The 23,475-nt window shown below is 42.0% G+C and overlaps 1 protein-coding gene across 1 annotated transcript in view; it reads left to right on the top strand.

The window, feature by feature from the left end:
* Positions 1–23,475, top strand: part of LRP1B (LDL receptor related protein 1B) — a 1,070,902-nt gene that overhangs the window by 815,568 nt on the left and 231,859 nt on the right. The window contains exons 54-56 of the mRNA XM_065413676.1: positions 1,464–1,604; positions 4,463–4,650; positions 15,287–15,470. Coding sequence (XP_065269748.1) covers positions 1,464–1,604; positions 4,463–4,650; positions 15,287–15,470 — 513 coding nt within the window. The remainder of the gene's footprint in view (positions 1–1,463; positions 1,605–4,462; positions 4,651–15,286; positions 15,471–23,475) is intronic.

Below are 23,475 nucleotides of genomic sequence, written 5' to 3'. Positions count from 1 at the left end.
ATGCTTTGTTCTCCATGAGATCCTCCAAAAAAGAAAAGGAGCATGCGCATTAACCATTTCTGTTTAAGTAGAGTAACTGATTGGGGAAGCTTATTTAGAAATACGAAAGAAGATCCAATTTCAGTTCCACATTTCTTCAAAGCCCATTCAACCAGATTATAGGAGCATCATAGAGAGAGCAGAAGCTCCTGTGTGTCAGATCTAGATTGACCTGGTTTTAAATGCATGTCTTTGCCAGACACTACAGATGGGAAGTGGAAGCTTTCACTGAGACAGCCATTGACACAAAGGTGTCTCAAGTGTAGCTGAGGCCTGGCCCGACATGAGTAATTAATACATGAAGGGAGGTTTCATGTTTTTTAAAGATAGAATTAAGGACAGTCTATTTAATAAAAGTTACAGCTTTATGAAGTTTCCCTGTTGAGTTATTCTGGCTTCTCTAGTGATTATTACAAGTTAGATACAAGATAATTATGTTTTATGGTTCCAGTAGTACATTAACTCCATTCAAAGTGTCAACGGAGGATACTGAGAGAATAAAGCTCTTGGATACAGAGGGATGTCTTATCTTAGACGGTCAAGTGCTCTGATTCCATCTGCTGGCAGGGAAGAGCTATACCCAAATCACACAGAATAACTAAACGAAAGTTAGCTAGTATTATATTTCTCCTTCCGCTAATGCTCATGTAAGATTTATACAGATGAAACAAAGCTTCAAAAACAACCATCATCTTGGATATGCTGCTCAGAAAGAGCAAGTCATATTTTTAGAGCTTTAAAAATCTTATTTTTTGCTGGAAAAATCTGTTGGAATGTGAACATTCAAAAAGGCAGGAAAAACAGCTGCAGGTCAATTTTGACTTTATTTTTACTCCCATGCATAACTTAATATTTTCATGAGTATGCATGCACTCTTAACATAAAATATTATATTTTTTTTCTCCAATGAAACATGCTTTGTACAAAAATGGCAAAATTCTGCTACTTGGGAAAAGAACATGAATTTCATCCATTTGATTTGGTTTCTTGCAGCAAAATGGTGATTTTTCCATCTGAGAAAAACCTGACTTTTATGTTTTAAAATTGCGAGGGAAGAAAAATTTTATTTGACTTTTGAGTTTTTGCCATTTGTAGATTTTTCTTATTAAACTTTAGCAGAGACTCCCTTCTAAGGAGCAAATTCTAGATGTTGTCCTTTTTGATTTTCTCTGGCAGAAATCTATTTGAGCATCTCATAAAATAATCTTGTGCAGCTTCCAGAACTGCATTGAGGATTTTGTCTTTTTAAGGAGTCTGTCTTTTGAGATGCACATGTATATGCATATTTATCTTTCTGTATCTCTCTCTATAGAGATAGAGAGAGTTAAATGTGTTTACTTGTATAGACTCTGTTATGAAATTATGTGAAAATATATGCATATGCAAAGTATGAAGCAGTAAAGCTTTGATTGCTCTGTTTCTAGGGTATCGTCACTGTAATCCTGGAGAATTCAGTTGTGCTGATGGAAGGTGTCTCTCAAATTCTCAGTGGCAATGTGATGGGGACTTTGACTGCCCAGATCATTCTGATGAAGCTCCTATAAACATAAAATGCAAAAGTTCAGGTTCATATTTATTTATTTTCAAATCACATATATGTATTTTTCCCAACAAACTTAATTTAGAATTGTAGATAGAAAGACTATAATCCTAATAACTGTATGGTACAGTCCTGTCTCTTTAATGCTTCATTCATCCTGTGAGGAGGATGCTGTTGTAATTTGTCAGTCCTGCACAGCCAAGAATTCTGTAGTTGATTGGTCTCAACTGATTAAATAAAGCTATCCACACCAGATGGTTCAGGGTAGCTTGTAGTTTGTTTACACATGTGTTTCCAGCTAGTATAGACCTCTGTATTAGGTGACTGAAGGATATCTAATGTAACCACATTTTTTAAAAGAGCTCCAGTGGTGATCCTGGCAATTACAGGCAGGTAAACTTAACTTCAGTACAGGCTGATAATTTTGTCCTTTACTATAGTTAAGTTTATCAGACATAATAACTTGAGGAAGAGTCAGCATGGCTTTTATAAAGGGAAATCATGCCTCACCAATCTATTAGAATTAGGGGGGAGGGATAGCTCAGTGGTTTGAGCATTGGCCTGCTAAACCCAGGGTTGTGCGTTCAATCCTTAAGGGGGCCACTTAGGGATCTAGGGCAAAATCAGTACTTGGTCCTGCTAGTGAAGGCAGGGGACTAGACTCAATGACCTTTCAAGGTCCCTTCCAGTTCTAGGAGATAGGACATCTCCATTAATTTAGAATTCGGTGAGGGGGTCAACAAGCATGTGGACAAGGGTGATCCAGTCAATCTAGTATACCTGAACTTTCAGAAAGCCTTTGACAAGGTCCCTCACCAAAGGCTCTTAAGCAAAGTAAGGACTCATGGGATAAGAGGGAAGTCCTCTCATGGATCAGTAACTGGTTAAAAGATAGGAAACAAAGGGTAGGAATAAATGGTCAGTTTTCACAATGGAAAGAGGTAAATATCAGGGTTCCACACAGATCTGTATTGGGACCTGTGCTGTTCAACATATTCACAAATGATCTGGAAAGAGGGTGAACAGTGAGGAGGTAAACTTTGCAGACAATAAAAAATTATTCAAGTTAGTTAAGTACAAAGCTGACCGCAAAAAGTAACGATGAGATCTCACTAAACTGGGTGACTGGGTGATAAAATGACAGATGAAATTCTATGTTGATAAGTGCAAAGTAGTGCACATTGGAAAAAAATAATCCCAATTATACATATAAAATGATGAGGTCTAAATTAGCTGTTACCACTGAAGAAAGAGATCTTGCCGTCATCATGTATAGTTCTCTGAAAACATCTGCTCAGTGTGCAGCAACAGTCCAAAATGTTAGGAATTGTTAGGAAAGAGAGAGAAAATATCATCATGCCACTATATAAAGCCATGGTACGCCCACACCTTGAATGCTGCATACAGTTTTGGTCATCCCATCTCAAAAAGATATATTAGAATTGGAAAAAGTACAGAGAAGGGAAAGCACAAATAAATAGGTGTAAGGAACAGCTTCTATGTGAGAAGAGATTAAAAGGACTGAGACTGCTCAGTTTGGAAGAGAGATGACTAAGGGGGATAATATACAGGTCTACAAAATCATGAATGGTGTGGAGAAAGTGAATAAGGCAGTGTAATTTACCCCTTCACATAACACAAGAACTAGGGGTCACCCAATGAAATTAATAGGCTGCAGGTTTAAAACAAACATAAGGAAGTACTTCATACAATGCACAGTCAACCCATTGTGAGGGGATGTCGTGAAGGCCAAAAGTATAATTGGGTTAAAAAAAGAATTAGATAAATTCATGGAAGATAGCCATGATGGTCAGGGATGCAACGCCATGCTCTTTGTGTCCCTAAACCTCTGACTGCCAGAATCTGGGACTGGATGACAGGGAATGGATCACTCAGTAATTGCCCTCTTCTGCTCATTCCCTCTGATGCATCTGGCACTGGCCACTGCTGGAAGTGTTGCCAGGCTAGATGGACCATTGGTCTGACCCAATATGGCCATTCTTAAGTTCTTTAGTTGAATATGTATTACTTTTTAAAGGCATACGACTTGGACGCTAGTGACAAATCTTATTAGTGTTCCCTATATGCCTGTCAGTGCCTCCTCAATTTTGTGTACCTTGCATCATAGTTATTTTTCATATTTTCTTAGCTTTTGTGGTACACAGTTAAGTTATCACATGTCTGGATGCTCCTGAATCATCTAATTTTCCTGTTACATTTTCCAAATTAGGCTTTAGATAGCCAGGGTTTTTTTTGTGGGGCGGGGGAGATGACCCTATTAGAGGATTTTACTATGACAGTTCTCCATTGCTACCAAAAATAATCTTCAATGTTAGATAGCTCTACAAATGTATTATGATTTTTTCCAGTGTTTTCCCCAGAAGACTATATCAAGTATGTGATATTTTTAATATACATAGGGCAGTTAATTTCCTGTACTATAGCTTTTTTTTCCCCTTGTGCATAGTTTCCAATATACAGTTTATGGCTTTTTCACTGGTGGCCTGCAGAGAGGTGATACTGCATGATGCTTGCTCTTCTCATTATTTCTTGTTAAGCAAAACCAAACTGATGGAAGGGGAAGATGAAATGAAGAATTGACAATATGATTAACTTTTTTCAGAAAGGAGTAAACACTTATCTTAATATAGATATCTAAAACTAAAGTAAAATTTACACATATAACTTTTTCATATAAGCAATTACTGTAGTCATGCAAGCAATCTTATGAGATCAGTCACAAACAGGAGAAAATCTGGTCCCCACAGATTGGAGTTGGTCCATGAAAAAATCTATCAGAGCTGGGTCACACTATGGGAAAAGTATGAGAACCACTGACAAACTCTTCATTTGTTTTATTTTATTTTATTTTATTTTTTCCAGAACAGTCATGCAACAGTTCTTTTTTCATTTGCAAAAATGGCAAGTGCATTCCTCAAATAGATGTCTGTGACAATAAAGAGGATTGTGGTGATGGATCTGATGAGGGAAACTGCCATATCAATGAATGCTTGAGTAAGAAAGTCAGTGGCTGTTCTCAAGATTGTCAGGATCTTCCTGTTGGGTACAAGGTTGGTAGTCATGGTGTGTAATATTGTATAATATAAGTTCTTAATCCTTAACTATGATTGTTTAAACCACATAACCATGTAGTAGAACTTCAGAATGCAGTACTAGCTTTTAAACAAGTAACTTAATCAAAATCACAAACCTATGCAAATCAATATATGAAGTATGCAAATGACCATCAGTTGTGTAAAAAGTAGGAGCTTAAATTCAATTTATAATGAATGGGAAGATGTACGTTAAGTAATTTCAACATTTATTTCTATGTATTTGTAAAAACTAATCCATGAATATTTTACTTGAAAGGTGATGAAGATGAACCTACAATAACAAAAGTCCAAAGATACAGCACTTAAAAAACCCCAAACAAATCATGCTGATGTACGAAAAATACAAATGATCTGAGAGTTGCTTATAAGACCATGCCTCCAATAGTAATTAATACAAATAGTAAACTTTTCCCAAGTTGATTGAAATAGTGACTCAATTAACAAAGAAAAATTGAACAATGCACTGTTAATGGACAAAATTTCAAAATGTGCCCTCCAGTTGTGTGCATGCAACTTTGCTCATGCATTTTGCTCATTAATAGAATGAAGATGCTGGAGCATATGATAACAAACTTAATTATATATCTTTATACTTCCATGTCTAAGACCCATTGGTTGAATGTTGTTTTGGCCCAAATTCCAAGAAATTCTTCACTCTTCCCCTGATGGTGGACTCCACCTGGACCTTTGTACCTTCAGAATGATTGTTTAACATTTGAATGGATTCCCTAGTGTTTGTTACCTCTTGTTTTATAATGACAAGCCTGCCTTATTGAATTAGTTTCATCCCCTTTTCCGTGGATGGTAGGTTCTTTTCTACCTGAATCGGCTCCTGTTGAACTGCAAACTTGGGGCCACTCATAAGGTAGACTTTGGTTCTGTGAATCAACTAAGGAATTCTAGAGCACCTCCAACTCCTTCTGGAAAAGAAAATCTGCCATTGAATGGCCAGGCTATTTTTCTGGCGTTGGAGGAGGGATCTTCTGTCTATTGTTTTAGTCACAGGAATCATTTTCCTGTCACTGTGGCAGACATGGCTACAGTATTCAAGCAGATTATGTCATATGTGATTTCACACATGAACAAGAGAATGGAGTTCAAAACCGGAAGACTCTTGGCCACCTGAAAATTCTAATTTTTAATCTCTGGGGATCTGCTAAATACAGGTAGCCACCTCTCCACAACTTGGGAAGTGCTTGCCACGTGACATGAAGTTTATAGTGATAAGCCTGAGGCATCAACGGATATTTTCTGGCAGGGATATTTCATGTCACAGAATAAGCTGCCCCCTTTAAGGGAGTTAGAACTAAGTTTCACCTGTGCCAGGTTTACCTCCCAAATCATGGGACTGAGAATTTGGGGAGAACATGACTGTGAAGGGTCATGTGATTTAAAGGAAAGCAAGTAGCACCTATCCATAGAGGCAGTCTGCACTCAGTAGGGCGAGACAAAGGGTGGAGAAGACCTGAGGCTAACCTCTTCAAAGGTGATCTGGGAAAGCCCTGGGGAAGAGCAACAGTTTAACCTGAAGAGTCCTGGGGAAGGCCTAGGAAGAAGCAGTGTAGGACTGCCTGAGAAGGTGCTATTGTGAGGGCCTAAAAGGCAAACCAGTCAATTGCAGAAGTAGCCCTGGAGTCTGAAGTAGCACTTGGTGTCTGAAGTAGAGAGCTGGTTCACTTATTAGAGTCAAGGAGTTGGAGTCCAAGGTAGAGGGCTTCCCGACACCTCTGCATTGCTACCTAGAGTGATGGTGCAGAAACCACTGCACTGAGTAGAAAAGGAAACATTTGCTGCTGATAAACTGTTGAACCTGGGGTTGGGTTGAAGGAAATTGTGTCCCAGTAAAGGCCAACTGAGGGTTAAAGGATTCTTTGTTTGGACAGTTATGTTTTACCTTAAAATGTAGGAGACATTTTTTTGCTAGAGAGCTAATGAAAAAGTCACAAGGGGAGAGATGGCAACCCCTAGTTGGAAGAGGAGGGAAAAGGAGGCAGTGGCTACATCTCCATGCCAGGAAGAGGTGTTGCTCCTATTAAATCTCACTTTTTCTGTCAAGGGGATTGTGGAGATCTGTTCCTCCTTTCACAGGAGTCATTGTCATTAGCTGGTGTAGAGAGGGTGCATCAGGGTTCGTCCCTCTCCGGGGCGGTGGCGAACCACATCGGCTCCCTTAGTCCTTGCACGGCCCCTTGTGGAATCAGTCAGGCCACAGGAGTTCTGGCTCAAGCCGTCCGGCAGGGGCCTGAGCACACACAGGTAACAATTAACAGATAACTAGCCCAGGCCCTGGGTCAGGGCGGGGCAGTAAAGAGTTAAGGCTCAGGCCCTCAAACAGGGGCTGAGCAGCATTTTATACAGATGCTCCCCGGGTTACGCAAACCCGACTTATGCAAACCCACACTTACAGAAAAAGTTCCATAAGTTCCGCAAGCTTTTTTTTTTTTCTGTGTAATTGTCGGGTATACGTCCCTGACTTATGCCAGGCGTTCTGGAACAGCCTTTGGGTCTGAAGCAAAGTCCCTGGGCTTCAAAATTTACCCTTATCATAGAATCATAGACTTTAAGGTCAGAAGGGACCATTATGATCATCTAGTCTGACCTCCTGCACAACGCAGGCCACAGAATCTCACCCACCCACTCCTATAACAAACCTCTAACCTATGTCTGAGCTATTGTCCTCAGATCGTGGTTTAAAGACTTCAAGGTGCAGAGAATCCTCCAGCAAGTGACCCATGCCCCATGCTGCAGAGGAAGGTGAAAAACCCCCAGGGCCTCTGCCAATCTGCCCTGGAGGAAAAATCCTTCCCGACCCCAGATATGGCAATCAGCTAAACCCTGAGCATGTGGGCAAGACTCACCAGCCAGACACCCAGGAAAGAATTCTCTGTAGTAACCCACCCCATCTAACAACCCATCTCAGGCCATTGGGCATATTTACCGCTAACAGTCAAAGATCAATTAATTGTCAAAATTAGGCTATCCCATCATAACATCCCCTCCATAAACTTATCAAGCTTAGTCTTGAAGCCAGATATGTCTTTTGCCCCCACTGCTCCCCTTGGAAGGCTGTTCCAGAACTTCACTCCTCTAATGGTTAGAAACTTTCTTGTGTTGTGACTATTCTGCTGCATGGTGGGCACTCAAAGTGCATTTTGTATTTTGCCTCAGGAAGGACATATCCCCAATAGGTGTTCCATATCTCATTTCTTATTGAAAATAACTCAAAAGATGAGAGAAGCTTGACGTAAACTATTATTCCTGGAAAACTTGAAGAGAGCCTCCTCAGATCCTGAGTAAAAGACTCAACCAGGCCTGAACAGGCTTCATCCCTAAGTGTTTCTGTGAGCCGTGATTCAAGTCTGAATTCCCAGGCTTTCTGATCAAAGACTGGCAAATCAGCTAAGTCCTCTTCCATCCAGTCAGCTAAAATGGTACGAAGAAACACCGTTCCTTTAAAGAGCATAAATCCAGGTCAACTTCCTCACGTCCTAGTAAAAAGGGGCATAGATCACCTGAAGGTGCTCAATAAATAGTAGTTCACAGCCTAAATCATGTAACTCTGACACCCTGACAGAGCCTGGTCACCAAGCAATAGTACTGTCTTGAGCAGTGCTCTCTACCTCCCTTGTTCCTGACCCCTCAGTACTGACATCAGTACACCCAGTGCTGATAGACCCAGTACCCATAATCCCAGTACACTTGCTCTCAGCACCAACCTTGTCAACACTGAACTTTGTAAGGTGACTGCACAGCCTGAGTTTCTACTATTGTATACTAGTGTATCATAAAGTGCTGTCTATAATACTGACTGCTTCCACCATTACAGTACCAAGCACCTCTTCAGCATCAACTGTGAGTGACACTGTAGTTCGCCTGGGACCCCTGCCTATAGAGGAGAAGTATTCCATTTCTTTCTCCCAGCAGGGAGGCATCCTCTACTCACTCACCTCGGTCCCATTCATAAGACCTCTCCTGGTTGGGCAGAGTTTCGGACCCAATACTATAGGTGTGGGCATATGGGATCTAAGGAAAAGTACTCATCATGGTACATCCCCCCAATGCCCACAGTCCCTTACTCCTATAATGTTAAATCATGGCCCTACTGGGCTTCTTGGGGCATGCAGCCAGCAAGAAAACCAACCTTTACCTAGACCTTCCTCTATGCAAAATCCCGTAGGGTTATTCAAGAGGCATAGGTGGCGCTCACTCACACTGTTCAGCAAGAAAAGCAGGAAAGTGAAGCTCAACACCTGCAAACTGAGGAACAGATAATTCCAGCAGCTATCTCCTCCTCCTCCCCAGATGAGGCAGTAGTGCCCACTACTTCTAGTCAGCCAGATGTTTACAAGATATTGCAAGAACTTCTGTGCCAACTGGCAAATACCCTGGAAAACCCTGTGGAAGTAGTGCCAGGAGAGTTGCCCAGGCTGGTTGACATTGTACACACATCAGTGCCTGGAAGATTATCCATTCCAATTACGGAGGGTGGGGGGGCTATTAGTGCCAGCAAAACACCTTTGGCAGACTCCTCTATCTGTGGCAGACTGACACTATCATCTACCTTTAGCTGGCTTTGAGTATTCCTACACTCACCTACTCCCAGGATCCTTGGTAGCAGCTGCTATTCATTAGGAACAAGAGCCACTGAAAACAACCCCAAGAGACAAGGATCCAAAAAAAATAGATTTATTCAGCCGGAAGAACCATACTTCTGCATTTCCAGATGTTCATTGCTAATTAGTAGGCCCTAATGTGAATATCTAAATTGGGATAAGATATCATACTTGTTTTAAAAAAACCTACACTCAACACAACAGGGAAGAATTGAAAACTGTTATTATCGGGGGTCAGCAAGTGGCCTGCACTTCTATTCAGGTGGCATTAGATGCATCAGACATGGCAGCACAATCAATGGCCACGTCCATGGGCTTCATGTTTGCAGGCTGCAGAAACACCAAAGAAGGTACAGACAGTGATTGAGGACCTCATGTTTGAAGGCTGTGACCTGTTCAATATGAAGATTAATGAAGCCTTGCACGCGCTAAAGAATTTGCAAGCTACTTTTTACCTCTTGGGCACCTATATGCCAGTACCTAGGAGAAAACAGGCCAGACCTCTTTCCAGGCAGAGGCCTTTTCCCTTTTCCCTTCCATTAGATAAGACCCTCTGCATCACCCAGAAAAAAGCAGATTTCATCAATGGAGACCCTCTGCCACTTTCTATACAACCACTCATCCTGAGTCCAACTCTAGGTAGCACAGTTGATGCTATAGTTGAGAGCCGTTTCCCTTCCCCCATCCTCTTTGGCAATTGCCTTTTTTTATTTTCAGGAGCCTGGAATCACACCATCTCAGACCAGTAGGTCTTAGTGGGGTGTTCCTTTCAATTTCACAGCCTTCTGATTCTCACATATTCCCTGTCCCTCTTCAGGGACTCCTTATGAGAGACTATTACAGCAAGAAGAGGATTCGCTTCTAAATCTTGGAGAAATAGAAAAAGTGCCTCTGGAGTAAAGCTGGTAAAAAACATTTTTGAATAGCTGAATTTTCATCAAAAAATGCTGTTTGGCAAAGCCAAAATGTGTCACAGAAATGTATGGATGAAGTTTGAGAGAGAGAGTCTCACATTATATAACCCAGGGGTCGGCAACGTTCGACACGCGGCTCGCCAGGGTAAGCACCCTAGCGGGCCGGGCCAGTTTATTTACCTGCTGATGTGGCAGGTTCGGCCGATCACGGCCCCCACTGGCTGCGGTTCGCCGTCCCGGGCCAATGGGGACGGCGGGAAGCTGCGGCCAGCACATCCCTCGGCCCGCGCCGCTTCCCGCCGCCCCCATTGGACCGGGACGGCGAACCGCGGCGAGTGGGGGCCATGATTGGCCGAACCTGCCGCATCAGTAGGTAAATAAACTGGCCCAGCCCGCTAGGGTGCTTACCCTGGCGAGCCGTGTGCCGAACGGATGGTCAGGGCACTGGCCTGGGATGAAAAAAACTGTTCTGAATCAGGCATATCAAGGACTCAAATCGGATCTCACAAATCCCAGTCCAGTGCCCTAGCCACACACATGTGCCTGTCCTGTATTTAAATGCTCAGGTTCCTATCTGAAAATGAACAGTTTGACAAAATTCCTTTTGTGCAAAAATGTTTGAAAGGTTTTGGACTATTTTACAATGTGGAACAAAAAAATAATTTTGAAATATTAAAAATTGCCGTGAAATAGAATAGTCATCATCTGCCCAGCTGCACTCTGGAGTTCAGAGGGAAGTATTTTATTTTCATTATTTTCTAATTCTGCAAAACAAGGTGTGTGGGTGGGCGGGGGCTGGTGCCTAATCCTGGATTAGAGACGATTCAACACCTTCATCCACGGTTTTAAATTCAGCATAGTAACTCTACCCTGTATAATCCCATCCTTAGCTTCCCTGGACTGGTTCATGGTTCTTAATTTATAAGATGCTTGCTTTTACATAAAAAGAACAGGAGTACTTGTATCAGAGGGGTAGCCGTGTTAGTCTGAATCTGTAAAAAGCAACAGAGGGTCCAGACGTCTGATGAAGTGGGCATTCACCCACGAAAGCTTATGCTCCAATACTTCTGTTAGTCTTAAAGGTGCCACAGGACCCTCTGTTGCTTTTGAGGAGTACTTGTGGCACCTTAGAGACTAACAAATTTATTTGAGCATAAGCTTTCGTGGGCTACATCCCACTTCTTCGGATGCATAGAATGGAACATATATTGAGGAGATATATATATACACACACATACAGAGAGCATGAACAGGTGGGAGTTGTCTTACCAACTCTAAGAGGCCAATTAAGTAAGAGAAAAAAAACTTCTGAAGTGATAATCAAGATAGCCCAGTATAGACAGGTTGATAAGAAGTGTGAGAGTACTTACATGGGGAGATAGATTCAATGTTTGTAATGGCTCAGCCATTCCCAGTCTTTATTAAAACCTAAATTGATTGTGTCTAATTTGCATATCAATTCGAGTTCAGCAGTTTCTCGTTGGAGTCTGTTTTTGAAGCTTTTCTGTTGTAAAATAGCCACCCGCAGGTCTGTCATTGAATGACCAGACAGGTTAAAGTGTTCTCCCACTGGTTTTTGAGTATTATGATTCCTGATGTCAGATTTGTGTCCATTAATTCTTTTGCGTAGAGACTGTCCAGTTTGGCCAATGTACATGGCAGAGGGGCATTGCTGGCACATGATGGCATATATCACATTGGTAGATGTGCAGGTGAACGAGCCCCTGATGGTATGGCTGATGTGATTAGGTCCTATGATGATGTCACTTGAATAGATATGTGGACAGAGTTGGCATCAGGCTTTGTTGCAAGGATAGGTTCCTGGGTCAGTGTTTTTGTTCAGTGATGTGTGGTTGCTGGTGAGTATTTGCTTCAGGTTGGGGGGACACACCACAAGCTCCATTGTCTACAGCCAAGCTCTAAGATACAACCGCATTTGCTCCAATCCCTCAGACAGAGACAAGCACCTACAAGATCTCTATCAAGCATTCTTAAAACTACAATACCCACCTGCTGAAGTGAAAAAACAGATTGACAGAGCCAGACGAGTACCCAGAAGTCACCTCCTACAAGACAGACCCAACAAAGAAAATAACAGAATACCACTAGCTGTCACCTTCAGCCCCCAACTAAAACCTCTCCAGCGCATCATCAAAGATCTACAACCTATCCTGAAAGATGATCCCTCACTCTCACAGATCTTGGGAGACAGACCTGTCCTTGCTTACAGACAACCCCCCAACCTAAAGACTGGGAATGGCTGAGCCATTACAAACATTGAATCTATCTCCCCATGTAAGTACTCTCACACTTCTTATCAACCCGTCTGTACTGGGCTATCTTGATTATCACTTCAAAAGTTTTTTTTCTCTTACTTAATTGGCCTCTCAGAGTTGGTAAGACAACTCCCACCTATTCATGCTCTCTGTATGTGTGTGTATATATATCTCCTCAATATATGTTCCATTCTATGTATCCGAAGAAGTGGGATGTAGCCCACGAAAGCTTATGCTCAAATAAATTTGTTAGTCTCTAAGGTGCTACAAGTACTCCTGTTCTTTTTGCGGATACAGACTAACACGGCTGCTACTCTGAAACTTGCTTTTACATACTAATTCACCCAGGAAACAGAAAATACCTGAGATTCCAAGTGAGAAATTCCCCCTATCAGGACAGAATCCTGTCCTTCAGTCTTTCAACAGCACCAAGGACTAGTGTGTTTACCAAATGCTTGGCTGTCATTATGGCTCACTAAGAAAGTGAGGAATCCAGGTATCCCTCACCTCAACAGTTGGCTCACTGGAGGAAGATCACCACAACAGGTGAACAACTCCTTTCTCTTGTTCCTGCAACTTTTCACCACCCTGGGTTTCAGGATCAATAAGGGAAAAAATCACTATTACCAGCCCAAAAAATAGAATTCATGGGGGCAGCGCTAAGTTCTACAAAGCAAGAGCCTGTCTGCCACAGGACACATTCTATACTACAGTAGATCTCATCAACCAGCTGCATGCTCACCCTTAATCTTCAGAAAGAGTCTGTCTCAGACTTCTCGGTCATGTGGTCTTCTGCACATATGTCACACAGCATGCCAGACTTCACTTATGCTACATGCAAGGGTGGTTGAAATATGTATATTTACCCAACAAACATTAGACATGAGGATGCAAGTCCCTTGAGAAGTACTCTCATTGTTAAATTGGTGGAAACACCCTCTCAAGGTTTGCAAAGTAGTACCATTTTCTCCACCTCTTTTCACCAAGATACTGGCGACAGATGCTTCCATGCTTGGGTAGGGAGCTCATCTGGACAATCTTCAGACCCAAGGCCTCTAAACTGTAAAAGAGATTGTCCTTTGTATAAAAAACTAGCCTCCACAGTGTCTCTTCCTGTGTTATGTGGACTAATGGGCCAGATCCTGACTGACAACACAACAGCGATGTGTTATGTCAACCAACAGGAAGGATTCTCTGCAGCCAAGTAAAATAGATTCTTTATTTGGGCAACACAACACTATCTGTCTCCTTCAGATACCCTCATTCCTGACTACCCTTTTATCTCTAACGTACTCTGTAAGAGTAAACTTAGTATCAGTAACACCTTACCTTTGCCCTATCCAAGGTCACATCATTTTTTCCCACCCTATAATTGCTAGATTTCTAAAGAGCCTGATCCATGTGTTTCCCACATTCTTTGACCCCCTTCCTTCCTGGAATCTAAATATAGTCTTATCTGGGTTAATGGGTCCTGCCTTCAACAATATGATATTTATGGCTGGTATGCCTAACACAGTGTTCGGTATGTATAAGGTGACCCTTAAGCCTCAACTGAAGTTTTTACCAAAGATCATTTGACTTTCATTTGAATCATATGATTCATCTGCCAGTTTTCTTTCCTAAGCCATACTTCAAGCAGGGGGAAGCCAAGCCCCCCACACTCAATATAGTTAGGGCTCTTTCACTTTACCTGGATAGGACAAAACCATGCAAGAGCTTCCCTAGACTATTTGTTGAATCTGCAGATAGGATTAAAGGTCTGACAATATCAACCCAGAAACTCTCTAAATGGATATCTAATTACATCGTATCGTGCTGTGAGTGAGCTAGATTAGATCCTTCCATGCAGGTTCTATTCCACATCACAGGCAGCTTCTGCACCTTCCGTAGGAAGCTGACCAGTTTCTGATATTTGAAGGTTAGTTACATGGGGATTAGTCTATATTTTCACAAAACGCTATTTCCTATGCAAGACATCAAGATCAGAAGCTTGCTTTGACATAGCTGACCTGCAATCACTATTTAAATAGACACTGAGCATGAGCCTCCTGTCTATGGGGTCACTGCTTACAAGTCACCAGAAGTGAAATGCATGGGAACAGTCAATCGAAGAAGAAAGATAAGTTACTTACCCTACGGTAACTGTTTCTTTGAGATGTGGTATTCACATGCATTCCATGACCCACCCTCCTTCCCTGCTGCTACGGAATCCTGATGTTGTGTTGGTGAAGGAATTGGAGGACAGTTGGATGCAGTTCGTCCTTGATCTTTTTGGGCAGTGAGGAAATGGGGAACACAAAGGCTCCTATGGTACAGTCTCAGCCCAAACGGACATTGCTGACCAAAAGAATCCAATCACAAGGACATCTTTAATAACCACAGTACTAGGGTAAGTAACTGTATTTTCTTTAGACCTTTACACTCTAGTGTTCTTGTTCATTCCAAATGTTAATTTTGTCATATGGTCATAGTTGAGTAGAAAGGGAGGAAGGCCTAACATTTTGTTAAACTGTAGAAAAAGCAAATTCTGCTAGTTTCACTTCAGTAGGACAGTTCTCCAACAAACATCTCTAATGTGCCATTTGATAAATTCCTGTTACATAGAAAGTTACCTGAAGTTAAAACAGTTGGTTAAAAAAGATTATTTTAAAGTTGTCATTTTGAAAGATTGGTGGTACCAGACTACTCTGTCTTTGAATTCTATTTTTTAAGCCATTCTTAGTAAGTTTATGCCAAACAGAAAGACACCAACAATAATAAAAAATGAGTTCTTGTTTTTCTTTCCCAGTGCAAATGCTGGCCTGGATTCCGGCTCAAGGATGATGGCAAAACATGTGTAGACATTGATGAATGTTCATCTGGCTTTCCCTGTAGCCAGCAATGCATCAATACATATGGAACTTACAAATGCCTATGTGCAGATGGGTATGAAACACAACCTGATAACCTCAATGGCTGTAAATCTCTTTCAGGTATCACATTTTATTTATGCACAAATATATCCAAAATTATTTGTGAAAAGCTTTAACTCTGAAATCTGTGGTGTTTCAGCCTTTGTAATGACTAGAAAGATGGTTTAGAGTGTCCTTTTCAGTCAGAAACAGAAATCTGAATTCAGTGCAAGATGTCTGGATGTGAGAATAATTTCTGCTTTTATTGTGTATTCCACACACAGGATTCTATGTGGATAATTACAGTGCATTATGATACTGTGAATTATTAAGTGTGCACTAGGCACTGGGAAATTTCAGAAGCAGAAAAAAAATCACTTTATATTGCCTGCTGCTCAGTCACATGGTAATAGTAAAAAATGTAATGTGCAATATTAAAAAGCCTGCTGCTGATGCATTATTTTTTTATTTTATTTATTTTCATTTTTAGAATAGCTTGCTGACACTTTAGCATACAATCACCCAGTGCATTAAGCCTGCATAAAAAGTTAATCATGGGAAAAAAGAGGCTAAAAGAAAATTATATGGTGTTTCTGATCTTTGCATTAAAAATGTCCAGTTCACAGTTCTTATTGTAAAGAAACCAGTACTATCACATTATCTCCTGCCATAGTGCAAAATGGACTATTTGAAATGGTATGCGTAGTAAATATATATATATATATAAGAACTTAGCTTAATTATCTCTCTCCATGTCCTATATGTGTTCCTTCCTGACTTATTTCAACCGTCAGGATTACATGGTGTCAGTTATCTGAGGAACAGGAGGTCAAGGAGGGAGAATTGGAAGTGTGGGACTCTACCAGTTACAAGCCATCTCCCATGCACAAACAGAACACACTCCATTCCTCCTCTGCTGGACTCCTCCGAAAGTGTTGGAAATCCTCATCTCCCTCGCAGGCAGAGATGCTCCTGTTCTTGACCTGCCTGCACTCCCTGCAGGCCTGGTTTCCTCTGCTGGACTCCTCCGAAAGTGTTGGAAATCCTCATCTCCCTCGCAGGCAGAGATGCTCCTGTTCTTGACCTGCCTGCACTCCCTGCAGGCCTGGTTTCCTCTGCTGGACTCCTCCGAAAGTGTTGGAAATCCTCATCTCCCTCGCAGGCAGAGATGCTCCTGTTCTTGACCTGCCTGCACTCCCTGCAGGCCTGGTTTTCCAACAGTAGGCCACTTTCTGCCTCAGTGACAGGAAGTCCTGACTCCCTGTATCTGTGAGACTCTTGTCCCTGCAGCTTCCATGAATAACGGGAGAGGAAGCTGAAGAAGCAGAGTTGAGAGACGGGATCTGATTTTCTTGTCTCCTATCCCTTACCTTATAGAGCACATGCACATTTACAGGACACAGAGCAGTCAGATGAGAGGAAGGAGTGGAGCCTAGAATAGGAGGGGATAGGATCCGAGATTCATTCTGGAGCTGAAATATGTAAAGATTTCAAAGTGTTAATGACAAAGTTCTCAAACTTAAATTGGCAGCTGTTCATGTTGCAGCAAGGTTGGCTGTGGTAACAGTCATTCCCAGCCTGTGAGAGGCTTTTCCAGATGCTATTGAGTCCACCCAGAAATCCTAACCTGGCCTCTTTAGCCCACCATAGCAGCCTGTTTCCACGACACACTAAATTAGCCAGTCCTGAAGGAGACATCTCAGACCATCAAAGAACTGGAAAATGTCCTATGTTAAGTTTGAAATTAATGCAGAATGTATGAAGTATTAGCTAAAATAGCTGAAATGGGTGTACACTGTACAGCACATCATTTTAGCACAGTGTATAAACAGTTAATATCAAGTGTTAAATTATATTTGTCATTCTTATAATTATTCTGTATTTATCCTCCGGTTTATCTTCAAACACTTTCATTGATAATATAGCAGTAATAAAGACAGAAAGTGAGATTTTATTGCAGTTCACGTCAAATGTGTTTGAAATTATTTGATAAAATAGTGGGAAACCAGGAGAAAATGAAGAAACCTGGGGAAAAACAAAACAAAACTGATTGAAGTCTAGTAGCAATTAATTTAGTTTTTTCAGAGACATGGGATTTTTTTTTTTTTTTTAGATTTACTCACACTATGAAAATCTCTGTAAACTTCAAATGATATGCCAGTATCAAATTGCCTTTTGTTTGCAACAGCAGCATATGATATACTCCATAGTGATAAAACAGCGTTACAAGTATATACTGAACCTTAACAAATATATATTATCAGTTTGTAACACAGTTAATGATATTAGTCTTACCTATAGTATAAAAACTATAGTAAAAACTCATTCACAGAATTTGAACATTGCTTGCGCTCCTTCGAGTAATTGTGCACATATAGATTCCACTGTATATGTTTGTGCGCCAAGTGCACAGCAGTATCACTAGGAGACGAATGTGCCCTCTCTCGCTTTGTGCTCTCAGGAGAAGGCATAAAATGAGTATGTCTGTCAGCTCCCTGTTGGTTCCTTATATCTACCATGGCAAGGGTTGGAACTCCCCGTGGCTTTAGCTTTGGTCAGGCAACTTTTGAAAACTTACCTGTATACAACTTTTATAGATAGTATAGTACAGTGTGGTTATTTTAGCTATACTTTTATTAGTACCTGGAGAATTTATTATGAAAAGATTCTCAGGTTTTATGGCTAGGCACAAGAGTTGTCTGATTTGTTTGGGTGAGGGAAATGGGAGGGACAAATGTCTTATTTGTACCTCCTTTCCTATCCACACTAAGAATTAGAGAGACTGTTACCTTAACGATCATCTCTTGAAGGAGGTGACATAACCTGCATCAGAGCCGAGTCCCAATCATGACCCCGGGGACTCTGGGTCAAGTCAGTGTACTCCTCTAGATTTTTCTGACTCCAAACATAAAACTGGGAGTGAATGTCATGCTTCCTCTTCTCTATCTAGGTTGAAGAGATCTAAACATTCAGACCCTGACAAGACCTCTAAGTCTCGGTCTTCTCCCAAACTCTCATCTGGTAAATCCTCTGGTACTGGTTTGAAACCTCACAAATCGAAGTGCTCACTTGTTCCATCAGAGGTAGTACTGTTGACTCCGGCTCCATGTGGGCCGCTGAGGCCAGTGTCTTCACTTGTTCCAGGGCCTTCCCATTGGTCTCTGGACCCTCCAATATTGTTGGCACTGTCAGAACTAATACATTCAACTGAGGTGCCTTCTACTCTTCAGGCCTTCCTAGCAGCAAGGGAACTTCTTTGTTTTTCCCTGCCTGACTCTCTCTACTGCAGCTGGCTCTGATATTTACCTAACTGATAGTGACTACACAATGCCCTCTGCCAGTGCACCCAGCACCGATATCTCACTTGGCATCGACATGCCTGGCACCAATGATGCAACCAGCACTGACAATCCATTCAGCTCCACTGATGCACTGACAACACACACAGTGTCTATTCCAGCACCGCCGGTACCAACCTCGTCATCAGCTTTTCAGCCACTCCAACCTGCATCTTTTATTGACCCTGGTATGTATCCCACACATCAGCCATAAGAACACCTATGGGAACAGCTACCCACTACCATGAAGAGGCTTATGTATCTTCTATGGGCTCAGAAGGGGAAGGACCTGTCTGTCCTCCAAGATTCTTCAGCTCTCCCTATAGATCTTCTATTATCAGGTCTAAGGATCAAGACTGGTTCTCATGCAGGAAAGTTGCAGCTTGGGGTCCCCCACCACTGATGGGATATGACCATGCAATATCCTCCATGGCCATATTGGTCTTGGGCTGCACCAAGGGATTTTAGACCCCCATCTCATTCACTTCCTGGGAGAATGTCTCCCCTCATTTTCAGTGCATGAGACATCTTTTCAGTATCCTGCGCCTATTCCTCAACCCGCTGTCATGGAACCTGACATGGAGGAGAGTGAATTACTAAAAAGCCTTTATTGCCCCTTCGCACATTCCTTCTTCCTCACCAGATGAAGCCGTTACCCTGGAATCAACTTCTCTCCCACTCACTCCGTCCCGGAAGATTTTAAAGTCTTCCGGGATCTCATGAGAAGGATGGTTACTTCTCTGGGAGTGCAGGCGGAGATTGTGCAGGAAAATCTGAACACTCTCCTGGATATTTTGTAGACTTCTACTCTAGGAAAATTTGGCTTTCCCATTAATGAGGCCTGGTTAGAGCCTGCAACGACTCTTTGACAGACTCTAGCCTCTATTCCAGGCTCCTCAGCAAGGGTTTGAGCATTTCTTTACTCATCCAGTTCCTGATTCTCTGGTAGTAGGACGTGGTAATGAGCAGCCTTGCCAAAACCATCCTAAGTCCACTCCAAAAGATATGAAGCTTAAGAAGCTAGATTTATACAGCTGTAAAGTCTATTCCACTGCTACACTACAAAAGCCAGTTGCCAATGACCAGGCTTTTTTAACTAAGTATAACTTTATTAATTTCTCTGCTATTTCCAAGTTCTCTGATAAACTGTCAGAGGAATTTTGTGACCAGTTTTTAGCATTAGTGTCTGAGGGACATCTTATAGTGTGAACATCCCTTCAGGTAGCAACAGATCCGCTGCTACTGCCTCATGCTCCATGGCCAGTGCAGTCTCTATATGAAATACTTCCTGGCTGCAGGCTTCAGGCATCCCAAAGGAGCATGCACATCACAAGAGAGGACTTACCATCTGAAGAGTGTCAACAATTTTCTACAAAAACAGGTGATACCATGCACCTCTTCCTCTTTAAGAGTTTACACTCCAGCTACAAAAAGGAACCTAGTTAGGTCACAGTATTTTTATACACCCTCTTTCCAACAGAGTCCACAATATCCCTCCCAAGAAGAGGTCAAGACCTCCTAAATGTTGCTAGCCATCTTCACCTTCTCACCAGATGTCTACGACGTCAAAGCAGTCATTTTGACTTTTTGGTAATGGACAATGTGCCAATGCTATCTCCTTCCTTTGAGTTATGCTTATCCCTTTTTTACCGTGCTTGGGAACACATCACATCAGACAAGTGGGTACTTAGCACAGTAAAAGAGGAATATGTTATCCAATTAATTTCCCTTTCTTTTCCCATCCCCCCTTTCCCCTTCCTTTTAACAGACCCCTCTCATGAGACTGTGTAACTTCAAGAACTATGGTCTCTTCTAGAATTACGTAAGAACATTAGAACGGCCATACTGGGTCAGACCAAAGGTCCATCTAGCCCAGTATCTTGTTTTTTGATAGTGGCCAATGCCAGGTGCCTCAGAGGGAATGAACAGAATAGGTAATCATCAAGTGATCCATCCCCTGTCGCCCGTTCCCAGCTTTTGGCAAACAGAGGCTAGGGACACCATCCCTGTCCATCCTGGATAATAGCCATTGATGGACCTATCCTCCATGAATTTATCTAGTTCTTTTTTGAACGCTGTTATAGTCTTGACCTTCACAACATCCTGTGGCAAGGAGTTCCACAGTTTGACTGTGCATTGTGTGAAAAAACACTTCCTTTTGTTTTTTTTAAACCTGCTGCCTATTAATTTCATTTGATGACCCCTAGTTTTGTGTTATGAGCAGAAATAACACTTCCTTATTTACTTTTTTCACTTAATTGGGAGAGATAGAGGAAGTTCCTTACCAACACAGAGGAAAAGGCTTTTTTCCCTTGCACTTCCTGGTCCTAAAGGAAACTGGGGGCCTCTGTCCCATTGTAGACCTTAGAAAGCTAAACTATGTCATCAGAAAGATCAAGTTTGGGATGGTTAACCTCTCTTCTATTATCCCTTCCCTGGAAATAGGAGATTGGTATGTTTCCCTCAATTTACAAAATGTGTACTTCTATGTGGTGATACATCCCTCCCACAGGAAGTACCTTTGTTTTGTGGTAGGCACCAACCACTACTAGTACACAGTGCTCCCTTTAAATTTGTCAACAGCCCCTAGGGTCTTCACTCAATGGTAACAGCCCACCTCCATCATTTGGGCATTCAACTATTTCCTTACCTGAACAATTAGCTGGAGTAAGTAGGGGAGGGATAGCTCAGTGGTTTGAGCATTGGCCTGCTAAACCCAGCATTGTGAGTTCAATCCTGGAGGGGGCCACTTAGGGATCTGAGGCAAAATCAGTACTTGGTCCTGCTAGTGAAGGCACGGGGCTGGACTCGATGACCTTTCAAGGTCCCTTCTAGCTCTAGGAGATAGGATTACTCCCTCAAGTGACCAGGTCCAAAGCTGTTGGACCTATGAGCTGTTACTCCTGCTCATAACACAAAACTAGGGGTCATCAAATGAAATTAATAGGCAGCAGGTTTAAAAATGTCCTAGTGATCTCATCTAGGCCTGAAATTAATTTGGAGAAATCTCAGTTACAACCCCCTCAATGCATAATTTTTATAGGAGCAAACCTCGATGACAGAACAACCAGGGCTTATCTCTCAAAGAACAGGTACCTATCTGTAGCCGCCCTTTCCAATGACCTCAGGTCCAGGTCAATGACAACAGTGCATACCTGCCTTCATCTCCTGTGCCACATGGCCTTGTGGATGTATGTAACTCTACATGCCAGACTTCACCTTCACTGTCTGCAAGGCTGATTTCATTCAGTATTTCTTCCTTCTAGGCGCCATCTGGATGTGCAGATTTGTGTATCTACTTGAGTGCTTCACTCTCCGAGTTGGTGATTGGACCCAAGGAATATGTGCAAAGGAGTCTCATTTTTATATCCAGAAGGTTTCCCCTGCATATAAACATGTTGGAACTTAAAACTATTCATCTGGCCTGGTAGTATTTATGCCCTCCCTCAGAAAACAGGTGGTGCAAGCTCTCACAGACAACACCACAGGTATGTTTTACCTGAACATCAAGGAGATGCAAGATTGTCTCAGCTGTGCTGGGAAACTATCCTCCTTTGGAGTCTGTAATGTTTCCCTGAAGGCTTTTCACCTTTCAGGAGTGAGAAACGCAATAACAGATTGCACAAGGGGGTTTTCACAGACCATCTTGAATGTTCAATCAGAAAGACATTCTCCTCCATGTTTTCCACTGCTAGGGTACCCAGTAATAGACTTGTTTGTGACCAACCTCAACAAGTGCATGGGATTTTTCTCCAAGGCTAGCAGCACTGCAGATTCTATCACAGATGCTTTTCTTCTTCCCTGGTCTAGTCACCTCCTATATGTGTTCCCTCCAGTTCCTCTCATTCCAGTGGAGCTCAGGAAGCTAAAACAGGACTAAGCGTCATTAAGCCTCATTGCACCAGCATAGCCAAGACAATATTGGTTCATGGATATACATCAGCTGTCCATCCATTCACTGCTAACTCTACAACTTGTTATAGAACTTCTGTCACAAAACCAGGACAGATCTCTGCATCTGAACTTCAAATCTCTCCACCCTATTGTGTGAATGATCTCTGGCTGAGCACTCATGAAAAATTGTGCTCCCAAGAGGTCTAGGCCTTCTTGGTGAGCAACGGAAAAGAATCCATTAGAGCCAGGTATGCATCAAAATGGAAAAGATTTTCTGTTTGGGTACAGTCCCACAGTTTATTGCCCCATCATATTGAGGTTATGCATGTGCTGGACTATCTCCTGCACCTGAAATCATCAGGCCTCAAATAGTTCTGTGAGAGTTCACCTGGCTTTTATTTCAGCACTATGTCCGCCGATAGAGAGGTTTTCCATCTTGTTTCTCGATTTTGAAAGGGCCTAACCAATACTTACCCTCCTGTGTCTGCTCTGGTACCTCTATGGGATTTAAATGTAGTTCTCTCGATACTCATGGGTTCCCCTTTTGAGACTATGGAGACAGCTTCTTTATCTTTATCATCTGTGTAATTGGTATTTTTGGTAGCACTTTCTTAAGTGAGGAGCGTTTCAGAACTTCAGGCTCTCCTGGCTGACCTTCCTTTTACAGTATTTCATGAGGACAAGGTATCCCTTAGACCACATCCTAAATTTGTGCCTAAGGTAGTATCAACCTTTTATCTAAACAAAACCATTAACCTTCCGGTGTTTTTGCTGAAACCCCATTTGCATAAGGAGGAGCAAGCATTCCATATGTTGGATGTTCATGGAGTACTGGTGTTTTATTTGGACCTCAC

Source organism: Emys orbicularis, chromosome 11 (genome assembly GCF_028017835.1).
Source record: "Emys orbicularis isolate rEmyOrb1 chromosome 11, rEmyOrb1.hap1, whole genome shotgun sequence".
In the NCBI taxonomy this organism is placed as follows: Eukaryota; Metazoa; Chordata; order Testudines; family Emydidae; genus Emys; species Emys orbicularis.
The sequence above is the reverse complement of the archived record's forward strand: the minus strand, read 5'-3'. Positions and strand labels throughout refer to the sequence as shown.